At 38.0% G+C, this 17,669-nt stretch overlaps 1 protein-coding gene and 1 long non-coding RNA gene across 7 annotated transcripts in view; one reads left to right on the forward strand and one right to left on the reverse strand.

The window, feature by feature from the left end:
- The window catches only part of GRM5 (glutamate metabotropic receptor 5), a 539,179-nt gene that overhangs the window by 96,716 nt on the left and 424,794 nt on the right, over window positions 1-17,669 (reverse strand). For all 3 annotated transcript variants that reach the window (XM_057552875.1, XM_057552874.1, XM_007168476.2), the window contains exon 5: window positions 768-1,014. In XM_057552875.1, coding sequence (XP_057408858.1) covers window positions 768-1,014 — 247 coding nt within the window. The remainder of the gene's footprint in view (window positions 1-767; window positions 1,015-17,669) is intronic.
- The window catches only part of LOC103017033 (uncharacterized), a 251,473-nt gene that overhangs the window by 92,480 nt on the left and 141,324 nt on the right, over window positions 1-17,669 (forward strand). The gene's annotated exons all lie outside the window — the stretch shown is intronic.

Here is a 17,669-nt window from a genome sequence, read left to right on the forward strand (position 1 = left end):
GGGTCTATCACATAAGCAGTGTCAGATAAACATTAGCTCTTATTATTCGAAAGGACTGTGATAGGAAACACGTGCCGATAAATAGACGCACAAAGAAGGCAAAAAAAAAAAAAAGAGTTTAGAGTCTGAGATAGATGTGAATACTGGTAAGTTCTAGGTACTTAATGACTTCCCTGGAGGCTGACCTATAATTATGAGTAAGTTCATATTTCTCAGGTTCCTCTCTATAAATAATGAAAGGTAAAATTTCAGAGAGAACGGCACTTTAGTCCTCAAGAAGGGAGAAAGTGTTCCAGTTGGAGGATACTAAACTAAAATGACTTGTAACTTACTGTAGGTACAGCAAACAATATAATAACAACGCAGCCCTATTTCTGGATTACCAGAAATGGAATTGTTCCTGTTTCAGAATAGTTCTGTGGCCTAAGAAGAGATCAGACTACATGGAATAACATGGCAAACATGTACAGGGAAACCATAGAGCCGGCTTTTAATTATCTATGATAAAGTGAGGCTCCTGCCTCTAAGTTTGGGTCTCTGAAATGTGGTGATGATTCCAAGAGCACGTTTTAGACATGAGCATTAATATTTTTTCCTGGCCACAGGAAATGGGGCTTCCCCTCTCTGTCTTTACTCACTTTGTGATGTCAGAACTAGCCAGACATGGCCAGGAAGCCTAGATAACCACAAAGGAGAGAAACAGGCTCCTGAGGATCAAGAGATAGCTTGATCAGGCTCTATTGTCTAGAGGTGAATTGTAACAGTACCTTCCTGGAGAGTCTCCATTCTCATCAAATAGGATCATGTCTCCAGAAACCCCAGTAAAATTGGTTTTCATCAGGGAGTCCAAAAGTTTCCGTCCATCGATTGGCTTCATGGCATCACAGAGGCCCGCATATCCTGGACAGAGGGACATCTGCATGTTGTGGAGCCCATAGGCCATGGAATAGATCGCATTGATCACAAATCCCATTTTGGAGTCTTGAACATGATGTGTTCTCAGAGTCAGAGAACCTGTTGGAAAACAAATTAGGGATTAACTTTGAGATTTATTTCTACTATAGCTATCTCTATGGATTCTGAATAATTTGAGAGTGCACTGGAACAATTTATCAAGAGTTAAAACCAGAGGAAATAGTAAGAACAGGTGCCAAAATAGTATGCCTAATAATTGTTTTCTATACCCAATTTTTTTCCCCAAGACCTAAAAGACAGAGCTGAATCCTCACCAGTACCAAGATTCACTTCCTCTATTACCACACTCTAGGGATAAATGCAGGATAGCACTCCATTTCTGTACCACAAGATTTATCTTAAGGACAGATTAATCTCCCAAGTATTCAGCTGTGATAATATATCTCCTTGGTTTATCCTCCGAAAATCTCCAGTTCCAAAAAAAAAAAAAAAAAAAAAATCTCCAGTTTCCAAATTATTAAGTCTTAGTTGAGCAAAGTAGATCCCCTCCCATCTTGCCTCAACTTACCTATTGGGATTTATCACCCATCATTTCCTACCTCAAAGCATATGTGCCCTATAAACTGACCTATTTGGAAATTCTGAAGTATAATATTTAAGCCCTATTAATTCATTCATTAATTAAATAAAATTTATTGGAGTCTGAGTATACATAAAGCTCTGTGTATGATGATCTAGGGAAAATACAAAGATGAACTGGACATGGATTCTGCACTTAAGAGGAAACAGGTTCAGTAATAGAAGTTACGTAACTACATTAAAGGTAGAAGGTGATAAATCTGTAATAGATGTGTAGTTAAAATCTATAGAGGCCCAAAGAGGGAGTGATCCCTTTCAGTGGAGGCCCAAAGAGGAAGCCGTCTCTTCCAATGAAGGGCTCTTGGGAATGTTTCATTAAAGAACGAACATTTGGTATGAGTTACTGATTAAACAAATATGGAATGAGTGCCTGTTAGTTCTGACTGCTCAGAACTTGCTGGAAGTGTGGGACATAATGTAGAATAAGATAGACATGATTATTGCTCTTGTTTACTTAGAGTCTAGAGGACAGAAGAGCATCTAAGCAGGCTAAGTGCTAGGGCAGGACTGAATAGGGAGGGGCACTAGACCAAGAAACTCACTGAAGCTGAGCATTCTGGCTGAGTATCAGCTGGATGAAGAGTGGAGGAAAGCATGTTTGAAGGTTCATAGATGAGGTAGAGCACACTATGTTTGGGAAACTTTAAGAAGGTTGGAATGTTTGGAACATGGGGTAGGAGGCAGGAGAATGGGGAGAACTGAAGTAGTAGAGGAAGGCAGGATTGCTTTGGCCAGATTAAGATCACTATACTTTATCATAAGCACTGGGATCCTTTGTAGTGCTTAAAATAGGAAGGAGCACGATCAGATTTCTGTTTTAGAAAGATCAATCTGGGTACATTAGAGAAAGATTTAAAGGGCTATAGGAGTAGAATTATGAAGACCCATCAAGTGGTAATACAACAATCCCAGTGATAGGTGAAAATGGCTTTGCTGAGGGTAGAGGCCAAGATTATGGACAGGAGTGTTTAGGAGGTGGAATCTACTACCAGGCCTGGTGATTGAGGAATGGAGAGGACTGAAACATACAGGAAGAGCATGGGTATAAGGTAAAGGTAACAGCTGAGCTAAGGACAGAGCATGCCATTTGGGGAGAAGTTTTTTAAAGAGAGATAAATAGGAACTCTCCAAAGATGACATGATTTTTATGACTTTCAAACTGTAGAGGCACAGAGGCTCCTAGGGAAACCGGCATAAGTATAAGATGGGAAATCTTGTTTCCATCTCAGGACTAGACACTGGCCCTAGGCCACTTTCCAACCAAATCTTACAATTTCCTTTTCTATACAGACTCTATTCAAACTTCCACATTTCACCTCATACCACTAGAAACTCCATTCTTCCAGGTGTTAAGGCAAATACTTGGGAGTCACTTTTGACTTTTTTCTTTCCTTCATTCCTTGTTAACTCTTATTTGGTCTGTCTTCAGAATATCCAGAATTAAACTGTTTCACACAAATCTACTTCTACCAGGTTTAAGATATATCATCTTCTGTCTGGATTACAGCGATAGTCTTTTAACTGGACTCTTTCTTTCTGCCTTAAACTATTCTCCACCTACTCCAGCCAAATTTTAATTCAATAGCCATAAAAATTCTCTTAAAATAAGAGTTAGATTATGATACTCCTCTGATCAAACTTTCTAGTGGCTCCGTTGTTACTGAAAGTAAAACCCAAATTCCCTGCCATGTAGTTAAGGGATACACAAAATTAAAAGATGTAAAATGTGACATCAGAAACATAAAATGGTGGAGGGGTAGTGGTGGTAAAAGCATAAGGTTGTTAGAATGCATTCAAACTTATGAGATCATCAACTTAAAATAGTCATCTATAAATATACGTTGCTATATATGAACCTCATGGTAACCACAAACCAAAAACCTATAATAGATACAAACCAAAAAAGAGAAAGGAATCCAAACATAACACTAACAACAGTCATCAAATTATAAGACAAGAGAGAAAAAAAGTAAAAAGGGACAAAAAAGAGCTATAAAACAACTCCAAAACAAAGAACAAAAAGGCAATAAGTGAATACCTATCAATTACTTTAAATGTAAATGGACTAAATGCTCCAGTCAAAAGACATAGAGTGACTGAATGGATAGAAATACAAGACCTATCTATATACTGCCTATAAGAGACTCACTTGAGATCTAAAGACACACATGGAGTGAAAGTGAGGGGATGGAAAAAAATATTCCATGCAAATGAAAACAAAAAGAAAGCTGGGGTAGCAATACTTATATCAGACAAAATAGACTTTAAAACAAAGTCTGTAACAAGAGACAAAGAAGGACATTACCTAATGATAAAGGGATCAATCCAAGAGGAAGATATAACAATTGTAAATATATATGCACACAAAATAGGAGGACCTAAATATATGAAGCAAATACTAGCAAACATAAAAGGAGAAATTGACAGTAATACAATAAATAGTAGAAGAGGGCTTTAACACTTAAATCAATGGACAGATCATCCAGACAGAAAATCCATAAGGAATTATTGGCCTTAGATGATATATTAGACCAGATGGATTTAATAGATAGATATATATGGCATATTCCACCCAAAAGCAACAGAATATGCATTCTTTTCAAGTGCACATAGAACATTCTCCAGGATAGAACACAGGCTAGGCCATAAAACAAGCCGTAATAAATTTAGTATTTATTAAATAAATAAATAAAATTCTGACTATATCAGTATGAGACTAGAAATTGACTACAAGAAAAAAAAACTACAAAAAATACAAACACTTGGAGACTAAAGATTATGATACTAAACAACCAATGGGTCACTGAAGAAGTCAAAAAAAAAAACCTGGAAATAAGTGAAAATGGAAACACAATGATCCAAAATCTAAGAAACACAGCGAAAGCAGTTCTAAGAAGAAAGTTTATAGTGATACAGGCCTACCACAGGAAACAGAAAAATATCAAATAAACAACCAACCTCACACCTAAAGGAACTAGAAAATAAAAACAAGTGAAAATCAGTAGAAGATATTGAAGATCAGAATGAAAATAAATAGAGACTAGAAAAACAATGAGAAAGATCAATGAAACTAAGAGCTGGTTTTTGAAAAAAATAAACAAAATTGGTAAACCTTTAGCCAGACTCATCAAGAAAAAAAGAGAAATGGCCCAAATAAATAAAATATGAATGAGTAGAAGTTACAACTGACACCACAGAAATACAAAGGATCATAAGAGATTACTATGAACAATTATATGGTAATAAAATGGACAAACTAGAAGAAATGGATAAATTCCTAGAAACATACAGTCTCCCAAGACCAAATCAGGACTAAGTAGAAAATATGAACAGATCAATTACTAGTAATGAAATTAAGTCAGTCATTTAAAAAAAACCCAAAAACCTCCCAACAAACAAAAGTCCAGGATCAGATGACTTCATAGGTGAATTCTACAAAACATTTAAAGGAGAGTTAACACCTATCCTTCTCAGAGTATTCCAAAAAATTTAAGAAGAAGGAACACTTCTGAACTCATTCTACGAGGCCAGCATCACCCTGATACCAAAAATAAAGACACCACACAAAAAAAATTGCAGACCTATATCACTCATGAACATAGATGCAAAAATCCTCAACAAAACATTAGCAAGTTGAATTCAATAGTACATTAAAGGGATCATACACCATGATCCAGTGGGGTTTATCCTACGGATGCAAGGATGGTTCAGTATTCACAAAGCAATCAATGTGCTACACCACATTAACAAGTTGAAGAATAAAAGTCATATGATTGTCTCCATAGATGCAGAAAAAGCTTTTGACAAAAGGCAACGTCCATTAAACCCTCCACAAAGTGGTGTAGAGGGAATGTACCTCAACATAATAAAGGCCACATATGACAAACCCATAGCCAACATCATACTCAACAGTGAAAAGCTGAAAGCATTTCTTCTAAGATCAGGAAAAGGACAAGGATGCCCACTCTTGCCACTTTTATTCAATATCACATTGCAAATCCTAGCCACAGCAATCAGATAAGAAAAAGAAATAAAAGGAATCCAAACTGGAAAAGGAAAAGTAAAACTTTCACTGTTTGCAGATGACATGATACTATACATAGAAAACCCCAAAGACTCCACCAAAAAAAAATCTATTAGAAGTATTAAATGAATTCATTAAAGTTGTAGGATACAAAATTAGTATTCAGAAATCTGTTGCATTTTTATATATTAACAACAAATTATCAGAAATACAAATTAAGAAAACAATCCCATTTAAAATCACATCAAAAAGAATAAAATACTAGGAAGAAATCTAACCAAAGTGGTAAAAGATTTGTACTCAGAAAACTATAAGACGTTGATGAAACTGAAGATGACAGAAACAAAAGGAAAGATATACCCTCCTCAGGGACTGGAAGAATTAATATTGTTAAAATGACCATACTACTGAAGGAAATCTACAAATTCAATGTAATCTCTATCAAAATACCAATGGTATTTTTCACACAACTAGAAAAAATAATCCTAAAATTTGTATGGTACCACAAAAGATCCTGAATAGCTAGGGAAATCTTGAGAAAGAAGAACAAAGCTGGAGGTATCCCACTCTCTGATTTCAAATCATCATACAAAGCTACAGTAATCAAAACAGTATGCTACTGGCACAAAAACAGACACATGGATCAATGAAACAGAATAGAGAGCTCAGAAATAAACCTACACTTACATGGGCAATCTATGACAAAGGAGGCAGGGATATACAATGGGGAAAGATACTCTCTTCAATAAATGGTGTTGAGAAAACTGGGCAGCTACTTGCAAAAAATTGAAACTGGATCACTTTCATACACAATATGCAAACATAAACTCAAAATGGATTAAAGACTTAAATGTAAGAACTGAAAATATAAAACCCCTAGAAGAAAACATAGGCAGTATGCTCTTTGACATCAGTCTTAGAAATGTTTTTTGGATCTGTCACCTCAGGCAAGGGAAACAAAAGCAAAAATAAGTAAATGGGACTACATCAAACTAAAAAGCTTTTGCACAGAAAAGGAAAACAGTAACAAAATGAAAAAATGAATGGGAGAAGATATTTTCAAGCAATATATCTGATGAGTGGTTACTATCCAAAATATATAAAGAACTGATACAACTTAACATCAAGAAAATAAACAGTCAAATTTAAAAGTCAGTGGAGGACCTCAACGGACATTTTCCCAAAGAGTACAGATAGAGTGCCAACAGACACATGAAAAAATAATCAACATCACTAATCATCAGGGAGATGCAAATCAAAACCACAATGAGATACCACCTCACACCTGTCAGAATGGCTAGCATCAAATAACAACTGGTGGCAAGGATGTGGAGAAAAGGAAACTCTTGTGCATTGTTGGTGGGCTTGTAAGTTGGTGCAGTCACTGTGGAAAACAGTATGGAGGGTCTTCAAAAAAGTAAAAATAAAACTATCATACATTCAGCAATTTCACTTCTGGGTACTTACCCAAAGAAAACAAAAACACTAACTTGAAAAGATATATGCACCCCAGTGTTCATTACAGCATTATTTATAATAGCCAAGACATGGAAGCAGCCTAAATGTCCATCAATAGATAAATGGATAAAGAAGATGTGGTATATATATATAGACAGTGGAATATTACTGAATCATAAAAAAAAGAAATCTTACTATTTGCGACAACATGGACGGACGTAGAGGGTATCGTGCTAAGTGAAATAAGTTAGAAAGACAAATGCCATATGATCTCACTTATATGTAGAATCTAAAAACAAACAAACAAATGAACAAAACAAAACAAAATACATACAGAGAACAAATGGGTGGTTGCCAGAGGGAAGGGTAGAGGTGGGGGCATTGGGCAGAATAGGTAGAGGGGATTAAGAGGTACAGACCTCCAGTTATATAAAATAAATAAGCCACGAGGATATAATATACAGCATAAAGGATATGGCCAATAATAGTGTAATAACTTTGTATAGGGATAGACGTTACTAAACTTATTGTGGTAATCATTTCCTGATGTACATAAATGTTGAATCACTAGGTAGTACACCTGAAACTAACATAATATTGTATATCAGCTGTATTTTAATAAAAATGGATTGTTAAATAAATAAATAAACAAATAAATAATTCCTCTCTAGCTACACCGACCCCCTCCCTGATCCTCAAGCATTCCAGGCATGCTCCTGCCTCTGGGCCCTTGTACTTGCTGTTCCTTCTACCTGGAATATCTGCCTCAGAGATGTGCAGGGCTGTTCCCTCCCCAATTCAGGTCTTTCCTCTAATATCATCCTCTCTGTGAGATTTCTCTGATATCCTGTCTAAATCTCATCTCCATTCCACTCCCCCAATGCACTCCCTATTTCCTTTCCCGACATTATTTTTTTCCTTACCACCATCTAGAACAGTTCCTAGAACAATGCCTGGCACATAGTAGGTCCTCAATAAATATTTGTTGAGTGAATTAAAGAACTGTCCCCTCTAACTTAGACTATCCCTTCTGTTTTCTTTTCCTCCCTAACCCTACTAACACTAATCCTATCCATGTTTCAGGGCCCCAAGAGCACTTCCTTCATGAAGTCCACCATGGTTGCAGATACCAAAATTAAGCTTTCTCTTCCAAACTCTCTATCACTTTCTCTATACAAGCATACCTTGTTTTATTGCTCTTTGTGAATATCGTGGTTTTCACACATTGAAAGTCTTTCACAACCCTGTGTTGAGCAAGTCTATAGGCACCAGTTTCCCAGTAGCATTTGCTCACTTCATGTCTCTGTGTCACATTTGGTAATCCTAATTAGGTAATCCTAATTTCACACTTTTTTCATTATTATTATATTTGGTATGGTGATCTGTGATCAGTGTTCTTTGCTGCTACTGCTGTGACTCACTGAAAGATCAGATGATGGTTACCATGTTTTAGCAATACAGAATTCTTAAATTACGGTATGTACACCTTTTTTAAGACACAATGCTATTGTACACTTAATAGACTACAGTACTGTGTATAAGCATAACTTTTATATGCACTGGGAAACCTGAAAGTTTGTGTGACTTGCTTTATTGCAGTATTTGCTTTATTGTGTTGGTCTGGAACCGAACTTGCAGTATCTCATAGGTCTGCCTGTACCTCTGCCAGGTACCCTACACACTATATTATAGAAATGTGGGCATACTTAGGGAAAGGAGAATTTGAAACATCCAGTTCCCAAGTCAGTCCATCTCTACCTTCTTCCATGAAACTCCCTAAATGGAGGCAGAGTTACTCTACCTGACTGATTCTATTTCCAGAAAACTCACTGGGCAGCAGTAGCCTCTGAGGCCATGCTTAGAGGTTTGACCTTGAGCCTAAGCCAGGTACTGCAACTCGGCCTCCTAACCAACTATCAAGGTCCAGCAGTAGGTGCTTTCGTGGCTATTAAAAGATAGTAGATAGTTTGATTCTCATTCTTTTGTTTTTCCTCTAATGAGCAGAAGAGAGAGATCTAGGTTTAAATTCCTGCTTGACGTCTTCCTAGCTTTGTGACTTGGACAAGTTACTTAAATTCTCTAAAATTCCAGTTTAATCACCTTTAAATGGTGACCTTTATCTTGCAAAGGGGATGTGAGAATGAAATATTATAGAAAAGCCATCCATACCTTGCACAGAGCCTGGCACAAGGTAGATGCTTCATAAAATAGTAACTGTACCAAAATGTAAATCATAATAACCTTTAGCCACTGTGTTTTGTGGTTAAGACTTTGGAGAATGAAACCAAGCCAAAGGTCTCTCCTCATGTGACGCGCAGGAGAGCTCTCTGGCCGTCATCTGTCAGGCTCCCTTCCTGATTTTTCTTTATGCCTTGTGGACAAGGGACAGCAATTGGCACAAAGGCCAATTGAGCCTTATTCATTTGTAAATCAAATCACAGTGCTCGGGGCCTGCTTACTGTACTGCTTGTTGAATTGGATGGGGGCAAGTATGAAAATTTGTATTTGTATGACACTTTAAAAAATAATTTCTGCATATATCAGTTATGTGCATCAATACTCTATCCACACTGTAGAGATAAAGAAGTGGAGTTGTAGACAGGTCAAGTATGTTTTCCAAGGTCACAGAGATAATAAAAATCAGAAGTAGACAAGAATTTCTAACACCAAGATCAATGTCCTTTTTGCTACTATATTGCTTTTTACTGGAAATATGCACTCCCTGAACAATATTACTGTATCACGTTTTAAAAATACTCTGATTAAGACATAAAGTTAGGGAAAACAAACCAGTAACAAGATTAGATCTTTCCTGGAAAGTGCTGTGTTTTTTGTTTCCTTAAATAGTGCCCACTAGCTCTGCTTAAGACCTGGGCCCAGAAGCTGACCGAGAGCAAGAGCTTGAAAACCAAATGACACACGCGTTTGTGCACAGCCTGCCAAGTCCTTTGGTGTTGTTTGAGCATCTGGGAACAATTGGCCTCTTTGGGCAGCATTAGGGTCTTGAGGAAGTTCCTGGTGACTATTTTCCCTTGTCACCCAAACATTCCAAATGATTGCAAATTCAAAAAAAAAAAAAAATAGAAAAAAATCTGCCAGAAGAAAAGTGATGGAAGTTTAACCTTTGTAATTTCTCCTTAAGTCATTTTGATGCAGGTGTTTTTTCCCCCCTTCACTGATTTTAGCTATCTATCTATCTATCTATCTATCTATCTATCTATCTATCTATTTTTATGAAGTATAGTTAATTTACAATATTATGTTAGTTTCAGGTGTGCAGCATAGTGATTCAGTATTTTTGCATGTGTTTTTAAAGAAAGGTATCTTGATCTGTTTTAGCATTCAGGATGCAACAGGGGTCAATTCAGTGAAATTCAAGTTTGAATTCTGCTTACACCATTTCATCATTTCATCTACTTTTCAGTCTTTTTCCTCCATTAGAAGAAGCAGCTCATGGATGGGCTGTGACCTTCAGGTAGCTAAGAGAGCTCTGTTAAAATGTGTGCTAACAAAATAAATACTTTATAAAACACTTAAATATCATAAAACTCAATGAGCTAGGAGCTATTTCCACTAAAGATGAAGAAACTAAGGAAATCAAGATGACTGTCAGTAATTGACAAGCTTATCTTTTTGTGGATGCAGGGTCTGGTACCCACATTTGAAAGCAATTTATGCAACAGACTCGGTATTTGTAGCTATGGGGGAGATACTGGCTACTTAGGGAATTCTTGTGCCTCCTATCTCTTTAGACTTAGATCTCTGTCTATCTCCACCCCCTCCCTAAATCACACATCTGAAGCGGGTGAATCTGTACGATGCTGTCTTACTTTGTGTTACAGCAGCAGAGCAAAGAGGATAAGATTCTGGAACAACGCAGCAGGTTAGAGTCACAGCTCTGCTACTTACCAGCTGTGTGACTTTGGCCAAGGTCGTTAGCCTCTCTGTGCCTGAAAAAATGGGTTTAATAATAGTAACTTACTAATAGATTTATACAAGGATTAAATGAGTTTATACTTTTTAAGCATTTGATTAAATAAATTGATCTATGTTACTTGGTCCCTGACCCAAGTTCTGTTACTAATGATCTGGTTTGTTTCTTTTGGTTCAAAATATAAAGATCTGGAAGAAGTATGTTGCCAAGCAGAGACATTAACTACTGTGTTCTTTGAGGAATAAAAGAAAGGGTGAAACAGTGAGTAAGGGGAAGAGAAGCAGGATCCGAGGTAAGACAACCAGACAGGGCTGTATGATATAGGGCTTTGGAGTGTTTTTATCAGAGAAAGATCATGTTTTCATTTAAAAAATTTTACATTGAGGATGGAAAATAGAATGAGAGTGGGAAAACCTAGGGAATAATGAAATAGGATACTAAGAGCTGATGGTGGCTTAGTCCAGGATAGGAGTCTAATTATATATAGAAAGCAGGGAGAATAGGATGTGTTAGTGGATTGGATGTGAGGTGTTAAGGAAAAAGAAGAATCAAGGATTAGTTCAGGTTTTCATTTTTAAGCAACTAGATGGACTAGAATGACATTGAGTGTGAGAAATAGGTTGGTGTGGGTGTGGAATCAGAAGTGCTGTCTGACATGTTGAACAGGGAGATCAGTCAGCGTCCAAAGCAGTTGACCAGGCAAGAGATATTGGTGGCTCAGATTAGGGTGATAGCAGTCTAGACGGTGAGAAGTGTTCAGATTCAGGACATGCTTGGAAAATAGAACGGACGTGACCCGCTGACTGACTGGATCTGTCGCAGATATCAGACTTCTTTTTGAGTTCCTGATCACTCTTTCAAAATATGTAGAGATGCTAGACTAATTTTACTGGCTGTATAGTGTTTCCTTGTATGGATATATTTTTACGGGTTTCAGAATGTCTTACAATTTCTTGCTTGGGTTACTACAACAGTCTCCTAACAGATCTGACTGCCTCCAATCTTGTCCTGCTCAAACCTTTGTATTTCCAGTGTAGATATACAGTGAGTGGTCTTTCTTAAGCGCAATACTGATTTTGTTAGTCTTCTATTAAAACCATTCAACTGATAACCAAATTATACCCTAAATACTTTGTCCTGACCTTCAAGACCTTTTCCTATCTTGCCCTCTATTTACCTCTCTGTTCTGATCCATCATACTCTATGCACCAGCTATTTGGAACTTCTGACCGCCACGTAATAAACTCTTCTCTCCTGTATCTGGGCATCTGTGCATTTCCCGCCATACATCTGGAACATACTTTCTTGTAGATTTTCTACTTATTAATTTGTGTGTGTCTAGGACTCACCTCCACTCAGAAGTTGTTCATGACCCTCCCCCAGTTCAGAATTAAGGTTTTGCTCTGTTCTCCTATAGCACTGGTGCTGATGTTTATCATATACTAAGCACCCTATAAAGAAATTTCCTGTTTACACATCTGTCCCTAATCTAGACTTAAGGTTCTGCTTTGTCCTCTTGTAGCACTGATGGCGACCCATGGCTGATTTCTAGTATACTGTGGGCTCCCTGAGGACAAAGATTCTGTGCCATTCACAGAGGTAGCCCTTGTGCCTTCCACAGCATCTGACACATAATTGGCGCTATTAATATATATTAAGAATATGAATGAGGCCTGATGCGTGACAGGATGTCTCAAAGGGTGTCACCAAATACCAGGTCTGGTCTTCAGACTGTCAAATCAGTTTATTAGAGCAATCATTGCTTTGTAGAATGGCACTAAATAAAACTAAACAGCAATGGCAGTTTACAGCAGAATCTGCCAGGTGGCCCATACAATCCCATTAAGCCATCCTCTATGCTTTCACCATCTAATCAAACTTCATGCGAAAAATTCTGGTCTAATCAAGATGGAGTAAGCACTCTCCGCCATATTTCTCCCACGGAATGCAGCTGAAAACCCCGAGTGGAATGATTGGAGCAGCTTTCTGAGGATTCTGAAAAGTAAGTGGTAACAAGTGGACTGGGGAAGGAAACCAGACTTGAAAACACCACTGAGCCATGCGTGAGATTCTTGGATCTTCTCCTCCAGAGTCTCCAGGCCTAGACTCGAAGGCAGCCCAAAACTTGGAACTGTGCACCAGACAGAAAGAGCTCTATGAGATGCTGTCCTTTCTGGTCTGAAGACTGGAAAAGGGGCACCCTACAAGTCAGAGAGAGTGGGGGAAATTCCATGTTTGTTTTTTATTTGTTCGTTTTCCTATGCAAGCCCCCGGGCAGCCCTGCAGAGATGGTGTGGCAAAGACCATGGTGGCTGTGCAAGCGCCTATAATTCAGGGTGGAAACCCTTGTCTGTGACCAAAGGAACTGTCCCAAAAGTATGGGGAAACTCCCGATTGCTTTTTTCCTCTCTCTAGCCTCCCCCCACTTGGCTCCCATGGCAGTCTAGTTGGGGAATAGGATGTGTGAGGCAGAGGTAGAAACTAAAGCCTAGATTTTTGCCCAGAGGACCAAGAAGGGGATGGGAGAGGCTAGGAGCTGAAAAGTGTCAGGGAGACCATGGAGAGGGGGGAGCTCAAGAAAATGATCACACAAAATTGAATATGAACTCCTGGGCTCCCCAGTGAGTTGTGCAGCCATGGATTTGACCCTACTTAGCACACCAGAGTTTTGAGAAGTGAACTACAGGATAGAACACTGCCTAAGTCCAAGACTTACCACTCAGTGGGGGGGGCACACGTGCAGTAAACTCTGATAGATCCGCAAAGGCTTTGAAAACTGCACTGACAATGGGACCACAGCCCACAGAAGGCAGCTATGAACTTGTCGCCTAAAGCAAACCAGGCTGATTTCCCATTTTTTAAAGATCAATGTTCTCTATAAGATAACATTACATTTGAAATATCTAGAATCATAAGAGGACACCTGGAGTAAAGGGACTGTCTTTGATTACTTGGGGGGTGCTGTAAGAGTCCCACCACCTTTTACTGATCTTCTGTCTACATTTCCAATCTGTCTACTCTCCTTTGGTTGACACAGCCTTTCTTTAGCTGTCTTAATAGAACTCAGAATTATATTCAGTTCCTTTGTTCTTGCTGCTTAGGCCCTAGAGAGAAATTCTGGCTCATTAGGTAATTTATTTGTTGACTCATTCAGAGATTAATTAAGTTACTGATTAAACAGACATTTATTGAGTCCTTACTGTATGTCAGACATTCTGCTGGATGCTGGTAATACCAACATGAGTAACATGGTATCTCTATCCTCAGAAACACTCAGCCTATAAGGGACTGGCTCAGTGATAGAAGTTTGTGATGGGCCCAAGGAGTTTCACCTTATTAGGCAAGTTTTAAAGTCCTGAGTGCACATATTGAAATGGCTCATTTTATCCAGCCCTCTTTTCTCATCTACTAAGTGGTAGGAAAGAGAGGGCATGTTAATTATTTGGCATGTTAATGCACAAAAGAACTAGACTTCATTTAGCAGTTATTTACTTTGTTCAAGGATTATTTTTTAGGGTCTACTAAAGGCCAGGCCCACTGTAGGCATGAGGATTTGTGCCAGGCCAAACTTGCCAGCTGCTCTCAGGCTGGATCTGCCCCACAGCAGCCTGGAGAGAGGAAATGGAAGCAGGGAAGGATGGCTGTTCCCTCTTTGTTTCTTTCCTCAAAACTGGATTCCCTGATTTAGAACACTTAACATTCAATCCTAATTTTACTATTGTTTAATCAAATCAGAAGGCTCCAAAGGGATAAGCAGAAACTGAAATCCTTCAATATGTGATTACAATATAATTTTACAGCACTCAAAACACGTTCTTTAATTCATCTGGGGAGCCGGAACTTTGAAGTAGCTGTTAAACAAAGGGAGATCAGACTGTCTTAATGGAGAATCAGAGAATGTCTGAGATACAAGGGACTTTAGAAAGCATCTAGTTCTAGAAGCTGCAGAAAGCAATCTCTTGGGCTGAATTTGGCCTTTAGTTATGTTTTGTTTGGCCTAAGTACCATTTTATGGAAATTTCACATAAAAATCTAGCTTTTTAGGCTCTCTTGGAAAGATCAGAAGATATCACAATACTGGCTTCAGATTCTCACATGGCAAATGCTGACCTACTTCTGTGTTTTACATCATTTCTTTGGCTCTGTACTCATTGGAGATTGGGACCTCATAATCTGGTCCAATAAACTCAATGGAGGAAAATAAGGCCAAGAGAGGGAAAAGTACTTCCCTCAAGTCTTACGTTTGGTTAGTGGCAGCTGGCCTCAGACCCTTTGTGTCCAAACTCTTGGACTAGTGCTGTTTTCATATGGGAGGCAAAGGAAACCATGATTTAACATTGTTTTCAGCAAATGAACTTATGACCATAGAGCAATGAAACCAGCAACAATTTATTAAAAAAAAAATCCCAAGTTAGTTCCTTGTGTTAGCCCTTATACTAGATACTGAAATACTTTGGGATTGTCTTCATTACTTCCTTTCTACCCACCAGTAGGGGAAAGATAGTAAAGGGAAGGAGGATGTAAGGAAAGAGATTCAAGGGAAGGAGATTATAAATCTACAAGAGTCCATTGGATAACATATTGTAACATTGCAATGAAAAAAACTGCAGTGAAACAAATTCTCCCCACCCTCATTTATTTTTCAAATCTACTCATTCCTTATGCATCTGGCAGACGGATTCCATTTATGCTCAGTGGATAAGACAATAATTTGTTTCCTGCTGTGACAGAAGGGCAGAGCATCCCCCAAGCCAGAATTAATCTTCTGCCATTACATGTGCTTATGCAGAAATGTGCTTATACCTCTATTATGACACGTAATGCTTTCTGCCATGCATTAGAATTATCTATGTGCTTGTGTGTGCCCACCACAGAGTATGAGCATCCTGAAGACTAAAACTGTCTTGTTTATACTGTATCCTCCACAGTTCCTAACACAGTGGCATAGAGTGAGCAATCCATTCCTTCATTTCACATTTACTAAGCACCTCTTTTCTGCAAAAGCCTCTAAACATATCATGAGATTCAGGGATTAGTTCAGAATAGACCATCAGCTTCATGCAGATTGGGCCCACATTGATCTTGCATATATTGTATTTCCAGCACCCAGGACAATGGTCAATATTGTCACTAATATATTGGTGGGTCATATGAATGATGGATGAATACGAATAGACTTACTGTATAGTGATCCAGACAGAGAAATGAATGTTATAATGAAGATGCAGATGCAGGTAGCTTCTTGGGAACATAGGTTAAGATTAGTAAAATAAAAAACTGGTTAGGTGATGTAGGGCTTGGACAGAGACTAGTGATGTCAAGCTGGAAGGAACAGACTACAAAAGGGTTAAAGAAACTGATGACATCATATAAATCATTCAGCCTTTTCCCCAACACTGTATGTGGGCTCTTCTGTGTTAGGAAGCATGGCAACACTGGGAACCCAGAGCTGTAGCCATAAGCCTAGAGAGACACAAGTTTGTAATATCCGTAGCTACTCCAATTTAAACTGTGCCTGAAATACAGGCAGTTGACCCCCTAAATGCTCATATTGAAATGCAAATGAAGGCAGCATCTGCAGAAAGAAGACGTGTCTTCAGGGAGTTACAGAAACTCAACAGAGATTGTACACTTCTATGTGCAGAACACCAAATTTTAAATTTAAATGATTCACCATGAACAGCCGGTTGGCAGCCCTCTGATGGATATGTTATTTCAGATAGCATATCTCTTTCATTCACGTTACAGTATTTTGAGGAACTTCCATATGGTATGTAAATGAAGGAAGAATTCCACAGGGATATGAAGGCTGGTGGTAATGATATTATTAAAAAAAAGTATGTGGCAAAAAGCCATAGCATTCCACTCTCCTTCCTATACTAAGACCAGACTCCTAGGTCAGACCTTTCTTATTTGGCTCTACCCATTGGTCCATCTTCACCACTATTCTTTTTCATTTTAATCGTGTTTCATAATATTTCCTGGAGACTTGGCTTTCCCATCTCTATATGATGAGCTTCCTATCATATTTTAAAACATGGTTTAATGGTCACTTTACTGTGAAGCCTTGCTAGAGTTTCTCAGGTAGAATTCGATAATTCTTTTTCCAGGGCTTCCTCATTTGGAAAATAAAGAAAATAATACCTTCTTGTAGAGTTGTGACAATTAGAGACAATACATGTAGAAGTCAAGACTCCATAACGGTACTACATAGGAAACTATTGCTGTTGTTGTATACCTAGTACAATTTAATACAAGAAGTCACTAGATTAGTCTAAGATATTTGTAAAATTAGCACTCCGTACCTTTGAAAATTTGAGAATTACTGTATATTTTATTCACAAAATGTTCCAGAGTTTATGCTTCTGAAAATAAGTGATGCTAAAAATTTAAGTTCCATTAAACCTTTTACTTCTAATTAAATATAACAAGCATGCTAAATGAAAACCCTATCTCATATAGTAAGCACTATAATTGAAGTAGAAAATTGAAAAAAAGAATTACATTGCAGTGTATGAACCTGCAAATAATTCAGCCACAAGATGCAGAGTTTGCAAATTGTACACATGGAAGATTAATTATCATGTCTAATACAAGAGACTTGAAGGGTAGAAGGATTTGTATAAAATGAGACATTGGATCATTTTTATCAAAAGGTATTTATGAAGCACCTTCTTCTGACTGTGCTAGTTACTGTGT

Source organism: Balaenoptera acutorostrata, chromosome 9 (genome assembly GCF_949987535.1).
Source record: "Balaenoptera acutorostrata chromosome 9, mBalAcu1.1, whole genome shotgun sequence".
Taxonomy (NCBI): Eukaryota; Metazoa; Chordata; class Mammalia; order Artiodactyla; family Balaenopteridae; genus Balaenoptera; species Balaenoptera acutorostrata.